The sequence below is a fragment of the Eurytemora carolleeae genome, unplaced genomic scaffold (genome assembly GCF_000591075.1).
Source record: "Eurytemora carolleeae unplaced genomic scaffold, Eaff_2.0 scaffold65, whole genome shotgun sequence".
NCBI lineage: Eukaryota > Metazoa > Arthropoda > Copepoda > Calanoida > Temoridae > Eurytemora > Eurytemora carolleeae.
The window spans coordinates 320-19,799 of NW_019396032.1; the positions used below are offsets into that span (position 1 = coordinate 320).

At 32.1% G+C, this 19,480-nt stretch overlaps 1 protein-coding gene and 2 long non-coding RNA genes across 3 annotated transcripts; 2 read left to right on the top strand and 1 right to left on the bottom strand.

Annotated features, from left to right (window-relative positions):
* The first annotated feature begins 1,138 nt into the window (after positions 1-1,138).
* On the top strand, positions 1,139-6,329 carry LOC111697300 (uncharacterized). Its single transcript, XM_023467245.1, has 9 exons — positions 1,139-1,301; positions 1,528-1,610; positions 2,153-2,233; positions 2,502-2,561; positions 3,083-3,220; positions 3,966-4,115; positions 4,523-4,642; positions 5,488-5,540; positions 5,868-6,329. The coding sequence occupies exons 3-9, from the start codon at positions 2,211-2,213 to the stop codon at positions 5,999-6,001; spliced, it is 678 nt and encodes a 225-aa protein (XP_023323013.1). The 5' UTR covers positions 1,139-1,301; positions 1,528-1,610; positions 2,153-2,210; the 3' UTR covers positions 6,002-6,329.
* A 2,816-nt stretch (positions 6,330-9,145) lies between these two features.
* Positions 9,146-17,574, top strand: LOC111696971 (uncharacterized). The gene is made up of 3 exons (XR_002764195.1): positions 9,146-9,233; positions 15,570-15,673; positions 17,326-17,574. It is a non-coding gene; the product is annotated as an uncharacterized LOC111696971 (long non-coding RNA).
* On the bottom strand, positions 12,095-13,309 carry LOC111696972 (uncharacterized). The gene is made up of 2 exons (XR_002764196.1): positions 12,621-13,309; positions 12,095-12,307 (listed from the first exon to the last, which is right to left on the bottom strand). It is a non-coding gene; the product is annotated as an uncharacterized LOC111696972 (long non-coding RNA).
* Positions 17,575-19,480: the final 1,906 nt, after the last annotated feature.

The window sequence follows — 19,480 nt, forward strand, 5'->3', positions numbered from 1 at the left end:
TATCAATGTACAACTCGTCAGCTATCAATGTCAATACGAACACAAGCTCAGCTATCAATGTCAAAGCGAACACAAGCTCTTAATCGATCAATGCCAAACGAGTAGGCACAATCTCAGCTCGTATGTTTCAACAAGGACCAGCTTTCAATGTCAACAGGGACACAAGCTCTTAATCTATCAATGCCAAACCAAAATTACTTTCTCACAGTAATCAGTACGGAGTCTCTATATCAACTAATGTATTTTAGGTTTCTACAGGTTAAAGTTAATAGAGGTAATTACAATTCCTATGTCGTTATCTATATCACTGCATGATTAAGATAATCATGCTACGTATTTACAGCACAATTAAAATAGACGCATAAAAATGTGCGTTATTATATATCACATGATTAAGCTAATCATGCTACGTTTTTACGGCACAGTTAAAATAGTCGCAATTAAGATATTTATCACATGATTAATCTAATCATGATACATATTCATTTGAAGTGCAGTTCAAATGAATAATGGGTTTTACGTTTATAAATGTAGATAATTAATAATGTACAACGTAGTTCAGGTTTACAGATATCATGTTACACAATATGTATTACACTGTTACACCTAGACCAAACCAAACCTGTTAAACCTAGACCAAACCAAACCTGTTACACTTAAAACAAACCAAAACTGTTAGACCTAGACCAAACAAAACTTGTTACACCAAGACCAAACAAAACCTTTTAAACCTAGACAAAACTGAACATGTTAAACTTAGACCAAACCAAACCTGTTAAACTTAGATCAAACCTGATACTCATACGCCAAGACCAAACCAAACCTGTTACACCTAGACCAAAGCAAACCTGTTAAACTGAGACCAAACCAAACCTGTTAAACCTTGACTGAACCAAACCTTCAAAACATATTATAGATGAACCAAGCCAAACATATTACATCAGGACCACCCAAATATATGACATCAAGACCAAACCAAACACATAACATCAAGACCAAACCATAAATATTACATTATGACCAAACTAAACCGTTTAACCTCGACCAAACCAAACATATTAAATCAGGACCAACCAAATATATTACATCAAGACCAAACCAAACATATAACATCAGAACCAAACCAAACCTATTAAATCTTAGCCAAACCAAACCTGTCTTCAGCATCCATTAAAAGTTTGGTTTGGATAGATCTCAGTGAGAGTCTGATAAAAAGTTTCCGGAAATTCCTAAAACAGACACAGTTGCGGAAAATAAATCTTTTTGGCGGGAAATTCAATATTGAATCTTCAGATATTGGGGTAGGTCAATAACTTTATTACAGGGTTACTCAAAAATACTTTAATTACAACCTAAACTTAGAAAACAAGTTTATAATTGCAAGGAACCAAGAATATAAGATATACGACGGGAATGTATTTCGATCGTTCTGTTCTTTTTTGTAACCCTGTACGCAGTGCACTACAGACTGTACACTGTAAACTAGAGACATCTATGAATGTGAATTAAAATCTCTTTTTGATTTAGTGTGACAAGGACATCTATACTCTGTATTCCAAACTAAAAACTATCAAGCTTCAAAACAGTTCTTTAGTTAAACTTGATCTCAGGAACTTTTCAAAATCAGAATAATAAAACTAAAAAACTTAGATGAATGTATTTCATTTTATTAAAGCTTACAGAATCCGAATTTAATGAATTTGAGCCGCGTCTCAAACCCTCCAAAAACCGGTTTCAATTGAGCGCTGGCTTAAATCTTGAAAAATTCAATACAATATAAGCGGAACCAGCCATATTTGATCTGCGGCTTAAATTTAACCCGCGGCTCTAATTCTTTAAATTCGGTCTCAGGTCATGGTACTTGTCTGCATGTTGGTTGTTAATAATAATAATGAAAATAATAATGTCACACTTTTGTGCGTCCTCAATGTGTGTTTACACACAAATTTCCCTGGAATGAGAAAGTTTATTTAGTGTCCGGTCCCGTTTTGCCTTATGAAGTCGGAGCAAGTTTTCAGATAAAATGTCGTTAAATTTTGTCAGCCATAAGTCTTAGAAACTCAATTTTCTAGTTGAATTCAGTTTTTAGAAAAGGTTGAAATTTTTAAGATTTTGACTCATTTTTTAATGTTTTTGAACTGATCGACTTTAGTCATGTTGAAATTATTCTGGATAATAATCTGCGCTTGAAGGCAAGAGAGTTCATTCATATGGTTCAGTTTACCAACCTTAGGAACACATTAATCTATATATTTATTATATTCATTTATATTCATTTATATACATTTATAATCAATTATATTCATTTATATTCATTTATATACATTTATAATCATTTATATTCATTTATATTCATTTATATTCATTTAGATTCATTTATATTCATTTATATTCATTATATTCATTAAATTCATTTAAAGTTATTTAATTCATAGATATTCATTTTATTACGTATAACTTTTTCCTAAAACAATTTCTAAAAAAAATATAAATGATGTTAGAAAACTGCTGATTAGTGAAAACTGGGTTCCATCACAGCAAGTTCCTGTAAAAGATTTCAGGTTGGAACATTTCACAGAAAAAGCTGATTTTTAACAATTAATTTTTTTTTTTGATTTTTATTGGGACAAACATAATGTTTTGTCATTTAATGATATCCAGAAAATTCTGGAATAGGAACTATCGAATTTTAAACTCAAACTAGGACTTTTAATAGTCCCATGGAAAATGCCATCTCCTTAGCATAGATAGATAGAATCCGCACATGACGTCACTGATTAAAGAGGCGAGCATGACGGCAAATGCGAATTCTATCTATCTATGTATGCTACAACATTTTCCGTACATTGGAGTGCATCCATGGAGTAACCAACCTTATTATACAACCTTAAACACACCATTTCTAAAATAAAAGGTCGCTGAAAAAAACAACGTTTACAGTCCCTTTACAGAGCACTATTATTATTTCGAAGAAAATTGTTACTCTTAATTGTTTGTTTAACTCAAGGTTGTGTAATAAATCGGGTTCTCTCGCTGCGCTCCAATGTACGGAAAATTTCGTCTTCTAAAATAGTTTGTTTAGTTTGTGCACATTCTTTGATGGTGTTCGGTTAAACCTGGGGAAACTGGAGAATTTAAATTTATCTGACTGGGTGTTAGATATATCTAACCCTGTGGATACGATCAATAAACTCAAACGCATATTCTCATCTCTACCAAGGTGCGTTTTAATGTACACCCTGTATACTGTACTGTTTAATTACAGTAAGTTTTGTTTGAACTTGAAGGGTTTGAGTAAAAATTCTAGCACGTTTATGGTTGAATCATATTACAATATATATGGTTGAAATAAAGGACGTTATGGTTTATAGAACGTTACGGGTTAATTAAAGGACGTTCTGTTTTAACCATAGAAAGTTATGGTTAAACCATAGAACGTTTGTCATTTCGTAAATTGAAAGAAGTTTTATGTTTCATAGAACGCGTTTGGTCATATTCTACGAGGTTTGCCGTATCTTCAATTCCTGGCGTTTTTTTAAGAAATCTACTTTTTTGAAATTTCATATTGAGAACGCAGAAATTTGTTTAGTAATTAAATAATTATATCTCTTTATGTCAATCTAATGGGCATTATTAAGAGCGAAAAAAAATTTTCCAGGATTTTATTTTTTTCTAGTTTGCTTAAGATCAAAATGAAAGTATTTTCACACCAAACGTACAATAATATATGTGGTTTTATTCAATTTTGAGGGAATTTTTATTTATCTCACCTAATATTTCCGTTGTAGGGCGAAAAGGTATCTTTATTGTCCTAATATGAAAATTTTAAATTGCACATTAAATATTTCCCGTTGTAGGGTGATAAAGTTACTTTATTTATAACCCTACAACAGGGTAATAAAGTAACTTTATCGACCTGCTATCAAATAAGATGATAAAAATTGAATAAAATATTTTCAATTAAGGTTGGTTTCTCTGGTTCTAGACAACTACCAGGAGAAAGTTGAATCTACTGACTCGGAGAAGGAGTACTCAGAGACCCGTCCTGCTCCCTTCTTTATACTAAAACCTTGTCTGAAATCTCTACCTAACCTGGCCAGGCTCAGTATAAGAAAGTAAGCAAATAAATCCAAATTTACAAAGGACAGAGTGGCATTTAAGATTCACAACGGTACCCACAAAATCTTTGTTCAAACAGAAACATATCATCTTTTTTCCATCTGAAAGTTTCTGCTTTAAAAGAGAAACCACAACTAGAAATTATCAATTATCAATTATTAGAAAACAAGGATATTTTTGCTTTGACAAAACTTTAAACGTTGTGGATCAGAAATGACCTTTTTGAAATAACGTCTACAATCTTTTTTATGCTATTTGTCCTTCGGGTTAATGTATCCCGGGAGGATGTCTATTTAAACTGTATACTTCAGGGTTAATGTATCCCGGGAGGATGTCTCTTTAAACTGTATACTTCAGGGTTAATGTATCCCGGGAGGATGTCTCTTTAAACTGTATACTTCAGGGTTAATGTATCCCGGGAGGCTGTCCCAATGCTGGCGAAAGCCTTGAAGTACAGAGCTTTAAAGAACCCGGTGGAGGTGAACGTACAGTTTATAAATTCAGAGATTATCGAATACATCAGGAACTAAATAAATTCGTCAGGGTTTCCAAACACTTATAGAAATTGATTTTTGTTTTTTAATTGATTTTTTTGCAGTTTGAGTGTTTGTTTACAGCTTGATTTTTGTTTCCAAATTAAGTTTTTGTTGTCAAATTTATTTTTTGTTTATAAATTGTAATTTTGTTTTGATGCAACTTGATTTTTTGTTTTCAAATTAAGTTTTTCTTTAAAAATTGATTTTTTATTTGTCAATTGAGATTTTGCATGGTCCTTGATTTTTTTTTGTCTACAAATTAAGTTTGACAATTGATGTTATTGTTACAAATTGATTCTTTAATGAATGGTTTAGTTTTGATTACAAATCGAGTTTTAATTCCCAATTGAATTTTTTGTTACAAATTGATGTTTTTTTCAAACTCTATTTACGATCAGTTAAGTTTTTGTTTACAAATTTATTTTTGTCCACATTGATTATTGGTTGACAATTGATTTTTTGGTTAATAACTGATTATTTTGTTGACAATTGATTATTTGGTTGACAATTGATTATTGGGTTAACAATTGATTATTTGGTTGACAAATAATTATTTGGTTAACAATTGATTATTTGGTTGACAAATGATTATTTGGCTGACAATTGATTTTTTGGTTGACAATTGATTATTTGGTTGACAATTGATTATTGGGTTAACAATTGATTATTTGGTTGACAAATAATTATTTGGTTAACAATTGATTATTTGGTTGACAAATGATTATTTGGCTGACAATTGATTTTTTGGTTGACAATTGATTATTTGGTTGACAATTGATTATTTGGTTGACAATTGATTATTTGGTTGACAATTGATTATTTGGTTACCCAGTGAACGGTTGGATTCCTATAGAAGTGTTGCTTACTCTTACAATAAACAAACAGGTGACAGTTCACATAAAAATATTTTCAGCTTTAATAAAAAATTATTTTTACAATAAATATAAGTTTTAGGGATAAGAAACTTTATTTACATACGTCATACAGGATGTCCCATGAAACATGAAAGTGAAGAGAAAAAAGCTTAAATATCGTCTTCGATCTCAGAAATAAATTGCGGCATTTATTTTTCAACCTACTTTTCAATTATTACATATGACCCCTCCTTCAACTCTCGTGTTTCGTGGGTCACCATTTAGTTTTTAAAACTTCTGTACAATCTTTTAACTGAAACTTTAAAATGCAATTTTTAAAAAAATCAAGTTTTTATAGGGATATTACGAATAGAGCAGGGTGACGACACGAGGCCGAACTTTGTTCAGTTTTCAATGCGAGGGGGTCAGATGAGGCTAAAGATGGGAGGAGAACTTGTATTCTCGAAATCCATCCGATCAACAAACTTATAATCATGGCTGAGTGTACTTTAACCATGCATACAGGGTTACCCACAAAGGATGAACCTGTAAAGACGACTTAAGAATCTGATGATTACAAGGTCAAATTAAGGCTTCTGCATTGAATAAAGTTTTTTACCAGTTTATCGCCTATTTATTGGCATGGAAACCAGTTTACAGTTGCAGAGAATCCTAAATATAAGTAAATTGACAGTTTGAATTCTTTACAGTCGTCTCTGAAGTCTCATCATTTGTGGGTAACCCTGTATAATTAACAATGTGATACACAATTATGACCTTGTTCAAAATATTAAAATACAGAGCATAGAATTTTCCTAAATCAATTTTTTTACATGAACTAATTTTCACCCCGCTAGTCTTTTTAACTTTCTAGTAATTTGAATAATGAATTTTTCTTTACCTCCACAGGTTTCTAATGGTTTAAAACTCAACTTTTGACAATTAAACTTTCAATTGGGCTCAGTCTCCATTTTGGCGGATTCCCTCCTGAAAATCCTAGTTTTGACCTGTCTAGGGTAGGGGCTTAGCCCTCATAGCCCCCCCCCCCTCAGCATACGCGTCTGATCCAGGTTATGAACGTTTTTTTCCAAATTTAATGAAGATTGTAAAAATACAAAGTTTTCAACATTTTTTCTTTCTTTTTATTATTTTACTGCTAAAACTTGATGAACAATTCAGTGATACGAGAGATTTTGATAATTTCTATTTAGTTAAATTCGAACGTTGAGGTTTGTATTTTTGGAATAAAAGGATCGGATCCAGGTCATCCAGGAATCCAAAATGTTGCAGATCCAATGGATCTGGACCAGGATTCTAAACAGTTATGTAGGAGCCATTACTAACGTCTAACACGAGCTTTCCGCGCACTCCTCCCTGAATAATTTTTCCCCCAAAAGAACTGTTTAAATACAGTTTAAGTTATGTTTCCAACAGGGGAAGAAATTATTCCAGAAAATACATTAAAAATCAAAGATTGACATTTGGAAATTTTGAAAATACGACATATATTGTTCTATCTGTATTGTTATTAATCCATGGTTATAACCTTAAAACTTTTTGGAGGCTTCGCAAGCATCTGAGATGGTTCTTACTAGTTTAAAATTTTTTTGAGTTATGAAAAAACAAATGCGGGGTCAGTAGAATAAAGAAACTACCCAAATCTTGGCCATTATTTTTTATGATCTGATAGTTACTTTTGAAAACATTTATTCCTGTTTCGAGGATTTTTGATAATGAAGACGACATTTTCATATTTTCCAGGAATGTTCGAAAATCCAGTGCACGCGAAATATGATTTAAAAAAATTAAAAATATGATGAAATATCAATTATATACGAATGCCCTTATTTTTCACCTTAAGCTTATACCCCCTTTCGTTTTTCGCGAACACTCCCTGTAGATACTGGTACTTTAAACGTGGAATGTCAAAGTCTTCACCATTTCTTAGCATATAATGGGGGTCTGTATCCCTGTTCAAGCTCCATGAACTGAGAAAGGTTAGATGATGATGGCAGACGATTTAACCTATATTTGTACATTAAACAGAGTGTTTTTACTTGACTTCGATCTTGGAAAGGGACTATGGCAGTTTTTAAAAAAGTGGGGCAGTGTGAGTAATGTATTATAACTCTTTTTGCAGACTAGACGTACAGCTTTTTTTGTAGGGTCTGAACTCTAATAAGATCCTTTTTAGAAAGAGGAGAGAATATCTTACTGCAATAATTATGATAAGAGTGAATGTGCACAAAATAAATAAGCTTAAGACAACTCATGACAAGAAATTTTTTACCTGGCTTAGACAATAAATAGACCTTAAGATTTTTGAACAGATAGAGTTAACATGGGAGCGTAGTTTAAGATTTTCGTCTAAAAGAACCCCTAGAACCCGTACAGACTTTTCTTCAGAAGTGTCAGAGATTCGCTGGATTTTTGAAATTTTAGAGGAATCTGTTTCACCAGGATCGTTGTTGTTATCCTAAGATTGAACCCTGGATTACGCCAATATATTTAAATAAGAAGTATTTTCTGATAACTTGCTGTACTGTACTGTACACTTACAACTGTTTACTTAAAATGATATACTATAGGTTAGGCCGGAATCTCCTTATAATAATCAAAAATGCAGTGCTATCGGTATAGTTTCTGGTCTATAAAATTAGTAAAGGATTAGCCTACATCATCACTCTATACACTATAACCTCTGTCAAATGCCAATGGCAGTGCAGTATCGTTGTCAGGTGATACAGACGGAAATCATGTGACCAGTATACTGCACTGCCATTTGCTAAAGTTCTGGTGACGTAATAAGGACTATACAGACTATATGTAATAAAATTATCAGTTATATCTATTAAAAATGCAAAATAAAATATAGAAAATTATATTAGGAGTAAACCTGAGATTCTCAGGCTCCTGTGGGATATCGTCGTTTTCAGATTGGTTGCGTATTTGTTGAATATGATCTGTTTAATACTACAACTTTTATACAAAATTGAATTTATATGAATTTTCCTATAAATTTGACACAGTTTTATATCAATTTCTCGAAACAGGAACATCTGATAGATGTCTGATAGGTTTGGTTCTACTCCTGAGATTCTCAGGTTTCATCCTATACCCCCTTTCATTTTTCCTTTACAGTCCCTTTAACGAATGTGTTTTTTGCGTATTTTTGAACTACGTAATAACTCGACGAGAATGAAAAAAGTTCAATTAACGCATATTGATCGGATTAACAAAGGATGAAGAGACTAAAATATAATAACCGTGAAAGTTGAATATTGAATTGCTAATTGCTTTAGCTAACTCGGACGCTTTAAAATGATAGAGTTACTTGGTGAAAATAAAAAAAATACAATTGCAAAGAAAATGCATAAAACTTTTGAAAACTTTTCAAAAAAACGTCAAAAACTTTGTGGAACTGAATACGTTTCTATTTCTTTGTACATCCTAATTCTACATTCAAATGTTGTAGCTTTAAAATTGAATAAATTTTAATCAAGAGTTTCCTTCTGACAGGGGCGCAACATGTATATTCCTGAAAAGGGGGGTTTAAACAGACATAGTTTGGCTATCCAGTTTAATTTTCAATAGTAGAGGTCGGAAAAAGATCTTCTAATTACTAGGAATTGTTTTTGTTACTCCTGAAATGTTTCAGTTAGATTTATCAATTAATATATATATCGACAGTGCAGTTGATATTCAGTGTTTTCTAGCTGAACAGGTAAAATTCTATAATTAACTTTATATCTTACAGCTGACACGGTTATTATATAAAATATATAAATAATTGTACAATTGGGCTTTAACACAAACATTTACAGCATTCAAGATTGCATATAGCGTATCAATGATACGTCTCACTATAGAATTAAGCATCAATAATGCATCAGTGATACATCAAAAAGAAAGCTTCAGTTTTGGTGATGCTTGACACGATGCTTTAGAGTATCCATGATACTTTACTAGATTATTATTGAAATTTAGCATTTCAGCATCAGTGATACATTTGACATATCTTCAGCATCAATAATACAACAAACAAAATATTTCAGCATCCGTTATACGTCACATATAAACATTGAGAATCAGTAATACATGGCATATTAGCATTGAGCATCAGTGATACGTAATATAGTAGCATTGAGCATCAGTGATACATGACATATTAGCATTAAGCATCGGTGATACGTGACATAAGCATTAAGCCTCAGTGATACACGACATGTTAGCATTAAGCATCAGTGATACATGACATATTAGCATTAAGCATCAGTGATACAGCACATAGTAGCATTGAGCATCAGTGATACATGACATATTAGCATTGAGCATCAGTGATACATGACATATTAGCATTGAGCATCAGTGATACATGACATATTAGCATTAAGCATCAGTGATACATGATAGCATTGAGCATCAGTGATACATGACATATTAGCATTGAGCATCAGTGATACATGACATATTAGCATTAAGCATCAGTGATACATGAAATATTAGCATTAAGCATCAGTGATACATGACATATTAGCATTTGGCATCAGTGATACATGACATAGTAGCATTTGGCATTAGTGATATATGACATATTATCATTGAGCATTAGTAATACATAACATATTAGCATTGATCATTAGTGATACATGACATATCAACATTGAGCATTAGTGATACATAACATATTAGCATTGAGCATTAGTGATACATGACATATTAGCATTCAGCATTAGTGATACATGACATATTGGCATTGAGCATTAGGGATACATGACATATTAGCATTGAGCATTAGTAATACGTGACATATTAGCATTGAGCATTAGTGATACGTGACATATTAGCATTGAGCATCAGTGATACATGACATATTAGCATTGAGCATTAGTGATACGTGACATATTAGCATTGAGCATCAGTGATACATCACATAGTAGCATTTGGCATCAGTGATACAACACAATATTAGCATTTAGCATCAATGATACATTACATAATAGCATTTAGCATCAGTGATACATCACATAGTAGCATTTTGCATCAGTGATACAAAACATAGTAGCATTTGGCATCAGTGATACATCACATAGTAGCATTTGGCATTAGTGATACATCAAATAGAAGCATTGAACATTAGTGATACGTCACATACTAGCATTGGGCATCACTATTAAGTCACATAGTTTAGCATTGGGCATCAGTGATACGTGACATATTAGCATTGAGCATCAGTGATACGTAAGAAAGTAGCATTGAGTATTAGTGATACGTAACATAGTAGCATTGAGCATCAGTGATACATAACATATTAGCGTTGAGCATCAGTGATACATCACATATTAGCATTGAGCATCAGTGATACGTAACATATTAGCATCGAGCATCAGTGGCACATGACAAATTAGCATTGAGAATTAGTGATGCTTCACATATTATCATTGAGCATCAGTGATACGTAACTTATTAGCATCGAGCATCAGTGGCACATGACAAATTAGCATTGAGAATTAGTGATGCTTCACATATTATCATTTAGCATCAGTGATACATTACATAGTTAGTAGCATTGAACATAAATGATACGTCACATAGTAGCGTTGAGCGTTATTGATACGTCTCATACTAACTTGAGCATCAGTGATACGTCACATAATAGCAATAAGCGTTATTGATACATCACATTATAGTATTTGGCATCAATGATACATCATAAAGTAGTATTGAGCTATGATACGTCACATATTAGCATTGAGCAATAGTAATAAGTCAAATAGTATTGCATTGAGCATCAGTGATATGTCACTGATGCTCAATACATTGCATAGTAGCATTGAGCATTAGTGATACGTCACTGATGCTCAAAACATTACATAGTAGCATTGAGCGTTAGTGATACGTCACAAAGTATAGCCTTGAACACCAAAAAGAACTTTTGTGCTTTAGTGATGCGTCACATAGTAACATTGAACATTAGTGATTCATTACATAGTAGCATTGAGCCTAATTGATACGTCACTAAGTATTGAACATCAAAAAGAACTTTTCAGCAGCAGTGATAAACCACTCATAGAGTTGAACATTAGTGAAACGTCCTACTTTCCATTTAATAGGTCACACATCAAATTAAGCCTCAGTGATAAATCTTGCGTTACATTGGGCAAAGACTTTGCTAATTAAAGATAGCGCATCAGAAAATCCACGCAAATTTGACGCATTTTCAGGGGTAGTTTTTCTATCTTGAAATATTTAATTTGTCCATACTTCATAAAAGTGACTAGTTGAAAGACAATGAACATAATTTACAGAATTCATCACTTTTTAAGTTGAAATAACGACGATATCTTCCTCATTGTTACCCAGTTAAATGTTTAAATGGTAGCGTTGTTAATAGGACCTTTAATGTGTTGGTAACTTGAACATTAGAACAGTTACTTTTGGTTTGAAGTATTTGAAGTGTTTATAAGAAGAAAATTAAGGTTACAAATCTTTTATGCAATTCCTTGCACTTTTTAACAGTAATCAATTATCTCATTACTTTTTCATTTCAGATTGAATTTGATTTAAATGAATTATTGAAAAATATAACGTCATAATATTTATTTAACAATGTAGTTTTTACACACTCGACATGGATCTTTCAGCTTTAGGAATTCATATGATCCAATTAATGATCCTTCATCCAAACTTTATTCTTTTTGGATCTGCTGGTATTGTAAACGCAGACTTTCCATTCTTGGTTGGCTTGGCAGTTGGGTATCATACATGTTACTTTGCTTGGCAGTGGCATCGACGAACCTGAATTTATCAGAATTATTCATTGAATTTGTATACATAAAACAAAATCAAAAATTGAGTCTAAAAGTCGTTTTTACATTCCCCAGTTTTATTTTCACCAATATATTTCTTTAGTCCGCGTTTTTAAAATCCTCCAATAATGCATGCCTCAAACCTTTTGTAATCAACTTTAATTCGCATCTTTAACGAAGCTTTCTCTGATATTTTTGTTCTTTAAATTAATTGAAGAGTAAGGTTAATACATTAATTTATGCGAGATTATTTCTTTGCCTAAGATTAAACAGAAGACGACATTTACACACAAATTATTTACCGTTTATAATATTGGAAATTTCTGGTCCCCTCTCTTCTTCATCGCCTAAAATCCCATTCCATAGAACCTCATAAAAAAGTATATGACGACATCAGAAAATTTTTACGAACATTATTGGCTGTTTTTGATACAAAAGAGATGCGTAACTTTTATCACAAATTCAGCTTTAATTCATCAGACGATCTTCATATCCAAAAAATGATTAAATAAATTTTAAAATACAAATTAATCTTTAATTTTAGTTACTTTTTAGTACAAAACATTCACAATTTTGGTAAATATCTAATGTCTTAATGTCAATCGTTAGACTCTCAAAAAACCAAAAAACCAATGACGTTAAAATACAGCTGTACATGGGGACACAATATGTCGGCTAAATTTCCAACGCCTCGTCTTTATAATAGGCAAAGTCTTTGGCATTGAGTATTGGTGATACGTCATATGGCAGCATATAAAATTATATAAAAAATCGAATTTAGCATTAGTATTGAACTACTGTTTAAATAATAATTGAATTGTACATTGGTGAGAAGTCATACGTAGCATTGAGCAGGGATTCATCAGACGTAGCATTAAGCATCTATGATACATCACACAGAGCATTAGTAATCATTGATATGTCATAGTACTTTAGCATCTCTGTTACAGTGAAACCCTTAATAACGAATACATCGGAAGAATTTATCAAATGTCGTCTTGACAATTTTTCAATGAGTTTTATACTATTTTCTGTAAATGTCAGTATTTGCGAAAATAAATAAATATCAATGAATATGCGGGAACAGTTTTTAAGAGTTCCATATAATCATAATTAAAAAACTAAATATCTGCAACATTCCATGATCAGAAAGTGAAGAATACGACATTTGATGAATTCTTTCGATGTATTCGTTATTAAGGGTTTCACTGTATGTCAGACATAACATTTCAGCATCAGTAATACGTTACACATAGCATTTAGCACTATTTATACATCATGAGGGTGAAACTATAGGTGTTAGGTACTTTTCCAAAGGCATTTCCCTAAGGGCGACTTCCCAAGGGATTAATTACCCGAGCGGCAACTTCCCATAGGCTCTCGGAGGCGCTGCAGGCTGCAATGGGGACGGGCCGGGCGCTACTGCTAGGACGGGCTAGGGGGCAAAGCGCCGTGGCTAGAACATGCGGGCCGGGTGGGGCGAACGCTGCGGCAAGGACAAACTTGGGAAGTTGCCACTTGGGAAAAATCCTTTGGGTAAGTACGTAACATCAAACTATAGGATGAAACTATAGGATAAAAATAAAAATGATCCCGTCCACCTTAAACCGTTTAAAAAAATGTTTTTATAAAGTCCAAAAGAGGTTAGAGATTTTTTTATTATATTCATGCAAACTTATTCAGGTATTTGCTTTTTTGTGTAAATTAAATCACTAATTTAAGCCAGAAAAAAATTCGTGAAAATAAATCAAGATAGCTGATAGATACAAAAATATCCGTCTGGAGAAACTGAAATCGTAAAAATCCCTTAAAAATCAATTAAAACTAGGCTTTTAGGGCGCTTTTTGCCACCTTTCCTGTAAATATTTTAAACTTTTAACTGTTGCTATAAAAGTCGGACATTTTAAATAATTTTCAAACTTTGGCGGATTTTTCATTTTGCTTTCGCGCATTTACACAGGAATTTGTATCTCCAATTTTTATGTTCACTCGGCTTTTAGGGCGCTTCGCGCCCATCTTCTATTTAAATTGTGAACATGTTCTTTTTGTTTACATTTTAAAACAAAGAAAAAAAAATGTTGCGGATTTTTTAAAAAAAATCGCGGATTTTCAAGAATTTATTTTTTTTTACAAAATTAAAAACCTTTAAAACACATTTTTAAAAAAATTTTATCATTCATAAACCTTCCCTTTTGTCACGTGATGTCCCACAAAAAATTTGGGCCCGATCGGTTCAGCCGTTTTGACGTTTATTGGATACAAACAAACAGACAAACAGACAAGCCAAATGTATATATAGATGGGCCCAATCAAAGCAAAAAAATATTTTATTATATGATTACATATTTTATAAAAACGTTAATTATTGAATGATTTCTGATTTTTTAAATTGTTTTCTTTTTTTAAAATGGCCTATTGCTCTTGTAAACATTTTTGTGGTGCAAAAAGGATTGACTTTTTTTGCTAAAATGGTACATCCCTAAATATTATTAACACATTTCAGCAATACTTTGCTAGCAAAATTGAATTAGTAATACGTCTTATACTATTATTTCTAGAGAATATGCAGATGTGTCTGCTAATATTATTATATATAGAGAATATGCAGATGTGTCTGCTAATATTATTATATAGAGAATATGCAGATGTGTCTGCTAAAATTATTATATATAGAGAATATGCAGATTTATCTGCTATTATTATTATATATAGAGAATATGCAGATGTATCTGCTCATATTATTATATATAGAGAAAATGCAGATGTGTCTGCTAATATTATTATATATAGAGAATATGCAGATGTGTCTGCTAATATTATTATATATAGAGAATATGCAGATGTGTCTGTTATATATAGAGAATATGCAGGTGTATCTGCTAATATTATAATATATAGAGAATATGCAGATGTGTCTGCTAAAATTATTATATATAGAGAATATGCAGATTTATCTGCTATTATTATTATATATAGAGAATATGCAGATGTATCTGCTCATATTATTATATATAGAGAAAATGCAGATGTGTCTGCTAATATTATTATATATAGAGAATATGCAGATGTGTCTGCTAATAGTATTATGTATTGAGAATATGCAGATGTATCTGCTAATATTATCATATATAGAGAATATGCAGATGTGTCTGCTAATATTATTATATATAGAGAATATGCAGATGTGTCTGCTAATATTATTATATATATAGAGAATAAGCAGATGTGTCTGCTAATATTATTATATATAGAGAATATGCAGATGTGTCTGCTAATGGTGCTGCTACTGTTCGTGTTTGAACCCTTGTCTGCTCGTCCTAAAACTTACTTGATAATTACCAAGGATAGTCTAGAGGTAAAATTTGATGAAAAAGTTAAATAAAACCTGTTAAAGTTTGACTGGTGCATACAGTGAGAACTAGATTACAATGGAATACATGTGACTCATTATCATATGCTGTTTATTCTTCCTTTCACTTTAAGGGAGTGACCGGCAATGTATGGTTCTTGAACTAAGAATGCAGTTTTGTAAAGAATTTTGTTAGGATTCATTTGAGACCTATCATACGTTTTAACGGTGCATATTTGTTCAGCAAGAGTGAAAATTCAGTTTTTAAAATCCTCCTTCATTGTCCATTTTGAAGAGATGATTTTGAGAATCGTTTTTTTTAATTTATTCAATAACAACGACGAAAAATGTAACAAAAATTCTAAATATGTTTGGGAACATATTTCTCAATAGTAATTTGACCAAAAAAAACAATGCTAGAATAAATTATTTCCTTTTTAAATTATATTTAATTTCTTATTCTAATAACTGAATAAGATTAGTTATTTTCCATGAAAAGAATAAATATTATTTTCTCAATCTGTTTCTAATCAATTTTTTTTTACATATTTAGTGGTCGTCATTGTATATTGTTAAAAAACCGATTCTCCAAATCATCCCTCCAAAATGGACATTCTATGAGAATTTCAAAGATTGAATTTGCGCTCTTTCTGAACAAATGTGCACCTCGAAAACGTCTGATAGGTTTTAAATGATTCCTAAAAAATTCAGGCCAAAAGTAACTACATTCTCAGTTCAACTACCATACATTGCCGGTCACTCCCTTTCAGAATAGTCGATAACAATTTTAAATTTTAAATTGTTGCAATAGATTTATCTCTAAAAATGACTCAGTTCCATATATTGCGCAAAGTAAACGACTAGAAATTCACTGTTATCAGGTTTTCAGTGTACAATACTTTATAAATCTTGGAAAACTTTAATAAAATCTTGGTAAACTTTAATAAAAACTTGGTAAACTTTAATAAAAACTTGGTAAACTTTAATAAAATCTTGGTAAACTTTANAAACTTTAATAAAAACTCAAAAAAAACTTGGAAAAGTAGTTTTTGTCACAAGTTCTGTTTTTCTATTCTCTATATATCTTTGCAACCAAATGTCGTATAGCTTTGATATATCAAGCCATGAATTCTGTTAGATAATATGATAAAGTTTAAAATATAAAAAATTTACACCATCATCAGGTTGCAAAGATAAAGGGATTAGAAAATTGTAAAAGTGGCCAAAACTTAATTCCTTTATTAAACATTTGGCAAAATTTGATCAGACCTGATGAAGTCTTAGTAAACTTTAATAAAAATAAACTCACAATCACAGGCTGTTCCAAACAGAAAAAATGTAAAATCGTCTTCGATCTACGCGGCACATCTTTCATATTTTTTAACTTACTTTACTCAAAACATTTAACTGGTTGTTTTGTGCCCTCAATATTGACTTTTAAACCACACTTTAAATCAGAAGATAAATCTTTGTTTCATGTTTTTTCTGATTTATAAATTATCATCAAACATAATGTTGATATCGTCACTGAAAATTTATGTTTATTGGGTTACGCTGAATACCAACTACATTTCTTTAACTTTGAATCGGTGATTCAAATTTGAATAAGCAGTAGGTAGTTCAACGTCTTAGCTCAATTTCTTTTTATTTGTTGCCAGGTGTCTATGCCAGGATCTGATTACAACGGACCAACAGCTTCTGCTGAAGCTGCTTTTGCAGCGAAAAGAGAAAAATGCAAAGCGGACGGAAACATTGATTGTGTGTTTGCCTGATCATGGAGCTGTGCTGTGTCCGGTACCTGGAGCTGTGTTGTGTCAGGTACCTGGAGTAGAGGATGCTTCATCAACCCTCGAAAAATATTCTTGCAATTTTAGAACTTTAATAAATATTTGATTCACGTTTCAAAACTTTTTAAAGATGAAACTGAAGTCTGTGGAATCTATAATAATCCAATGGAGGCAATTTCAAATTTGAAATACTTGATTCCTCAATTAAACCTTCCTTGGTATAATCACCAATGTGAATCGTAGAGTAATTAAATTAAATACGAGATTTACAACACAAAGGTCTGACTCAAGGTATGCACGTAGAACTCATGGTATGCACGTAGAACTCATGGTATGCACGTAGAACTCATGGTATGCACGTAGAACTCATGGTATGCACGTAGAACTCATTGTATGCACGTAGAAATCATGGTATGCACGTAGAACTCATGGTATGCACTTAGAACTCATGGTATGCACGTAGAACTCAAGGTATGCACGTAGAACTCATGGTATGCACGTAGAACTCATGGTATGCACGTAGAACTAATACACGTAGAACTCATGGTATGCACTTAGAACTCATGGTATGCACGTAGAACTCAAGGTATGCACGTAGAACTCAAGGTATGCACGTAGAACTCATGGCATGCACGTAAAATTCATGGTACACACGTAGAACTCATGGTATGCACGTAACCTCTGGTTTACCATGACCTCTGGTCTACCGTGACCTCTGGTTTTCTGTGACCACTGGTTTACCGTGACCTCTGGTTTACCGTGACCAATGGTGTTGAACACGTAAGGGTCTTTTTTAATGGGATCGACCAAAATAAATATCATCGATCAGAACAACGGACGTATGTACATTATAAAGCGGCTTATGAGACGTACATTTGATTAAAATAATTTTTTTTGAGAATTTCTCAGTTTATTCATTTTGACAGCAGCGTCCTGCATGGAGACTGGAGAGCCTACCCCTTAGGTGTTTTAACCATTTCAAAGCAATGTTAGACATACGCTCTAAAATGTATCTAGGGGGGAAAACGCAAATAAAGTCCTCGCAAATGTCGCATTTCTTTCAAATTATTAAACTATCATTAATTCTTCGAAACCTAGAAAATGTTGAATGCCTAATCAAATAATACATATGCTTTTAATGTCTAAAATTGTGTTGAAATGGTGTACACACTCTATGAAACTGGTCTTAAAACCTTCACCATGGGTCTGAGGGTTTCCAGCGAACAAAAATTCACGTAAACGAATTTTGCGGGTAAAAAAATTCCGCGAAAACCATAAATGTTGTTGCTGCAACAATTAATTGAGCAAGAACTTGTGGAATTCTCTGCTCTGAGAGCTCAACATTAGAAGTTTCGTTATATCCTAATTATTAATTTTTCTTCCTTTACCTTAATATATAATAAATGTTTAATGAAAAGAATTTTTTTCGCGAAATTTTTGCATTTCTTATTTCGTGAAAATTTCTCATTTTTTCGCGGAACAGATTAAAGCGAAATTTCGCGAGTGAACGAAATGCAAAAAAATGCAAAATTTTCACAAAACGATTTTCCCTTTACGACAACAACAACAACAACAACAACTGGAAACAATTATACCACAAAAAAAATTGAGCTTAATCAATTCCCCCGTTTTTCGACGTTCATTGGATACAAAAGACATAGGCCAAGGCCATACACATAAATAAAATGTGTATATATATACACATTAACCTGAGTGTTATGTATCAGTTTAACGAATAATTATATTAATGAAAACATAAAATTTAAGTAAATTTGTAAAGCATTATTATCATGATTTATTTAAGTTAAAATGTTTATTTGAACTTTGCCGCATTCTGCATTCTAATCATTTAATGTTTTATGAACACGTAAAAGTATTGAATAGCAATCTTGGTCATGGTTAGTATAAAGGGTGTTCCAATAAACATGGTTAGTATAAAGGGTGTTCAAATAAACAACCCCATTTTTTTGTGGCAACTCACATTTTATCCCAGGTCAAAAAAAATGTTGTCCCAAAAAAATTTCGA

Excerpts from the sequence above, each read along its gene's own strand:
- LOC111697300 (XM_023467245.1), top strand. The coding sequence starts at position 2,211 with ATGGTTCAGTTTACCAACCTTAG. Across the intron at positions 2,562-3,082 it reads GTTCCTGTAAAAGATTTCAG|TTTGTGCACATTCTTTGATG; the intron begins GTTGGAACATTT and ends TAGTTTGTTTAG. Across the intron at positions 4,116-4,522 it reads GCCAGGCTCAGTATAAGAAA|GGTTAATGTATCCCGGGAGG; the intron begins GTAAGCAAATAA and ends TGTATACTTCAG.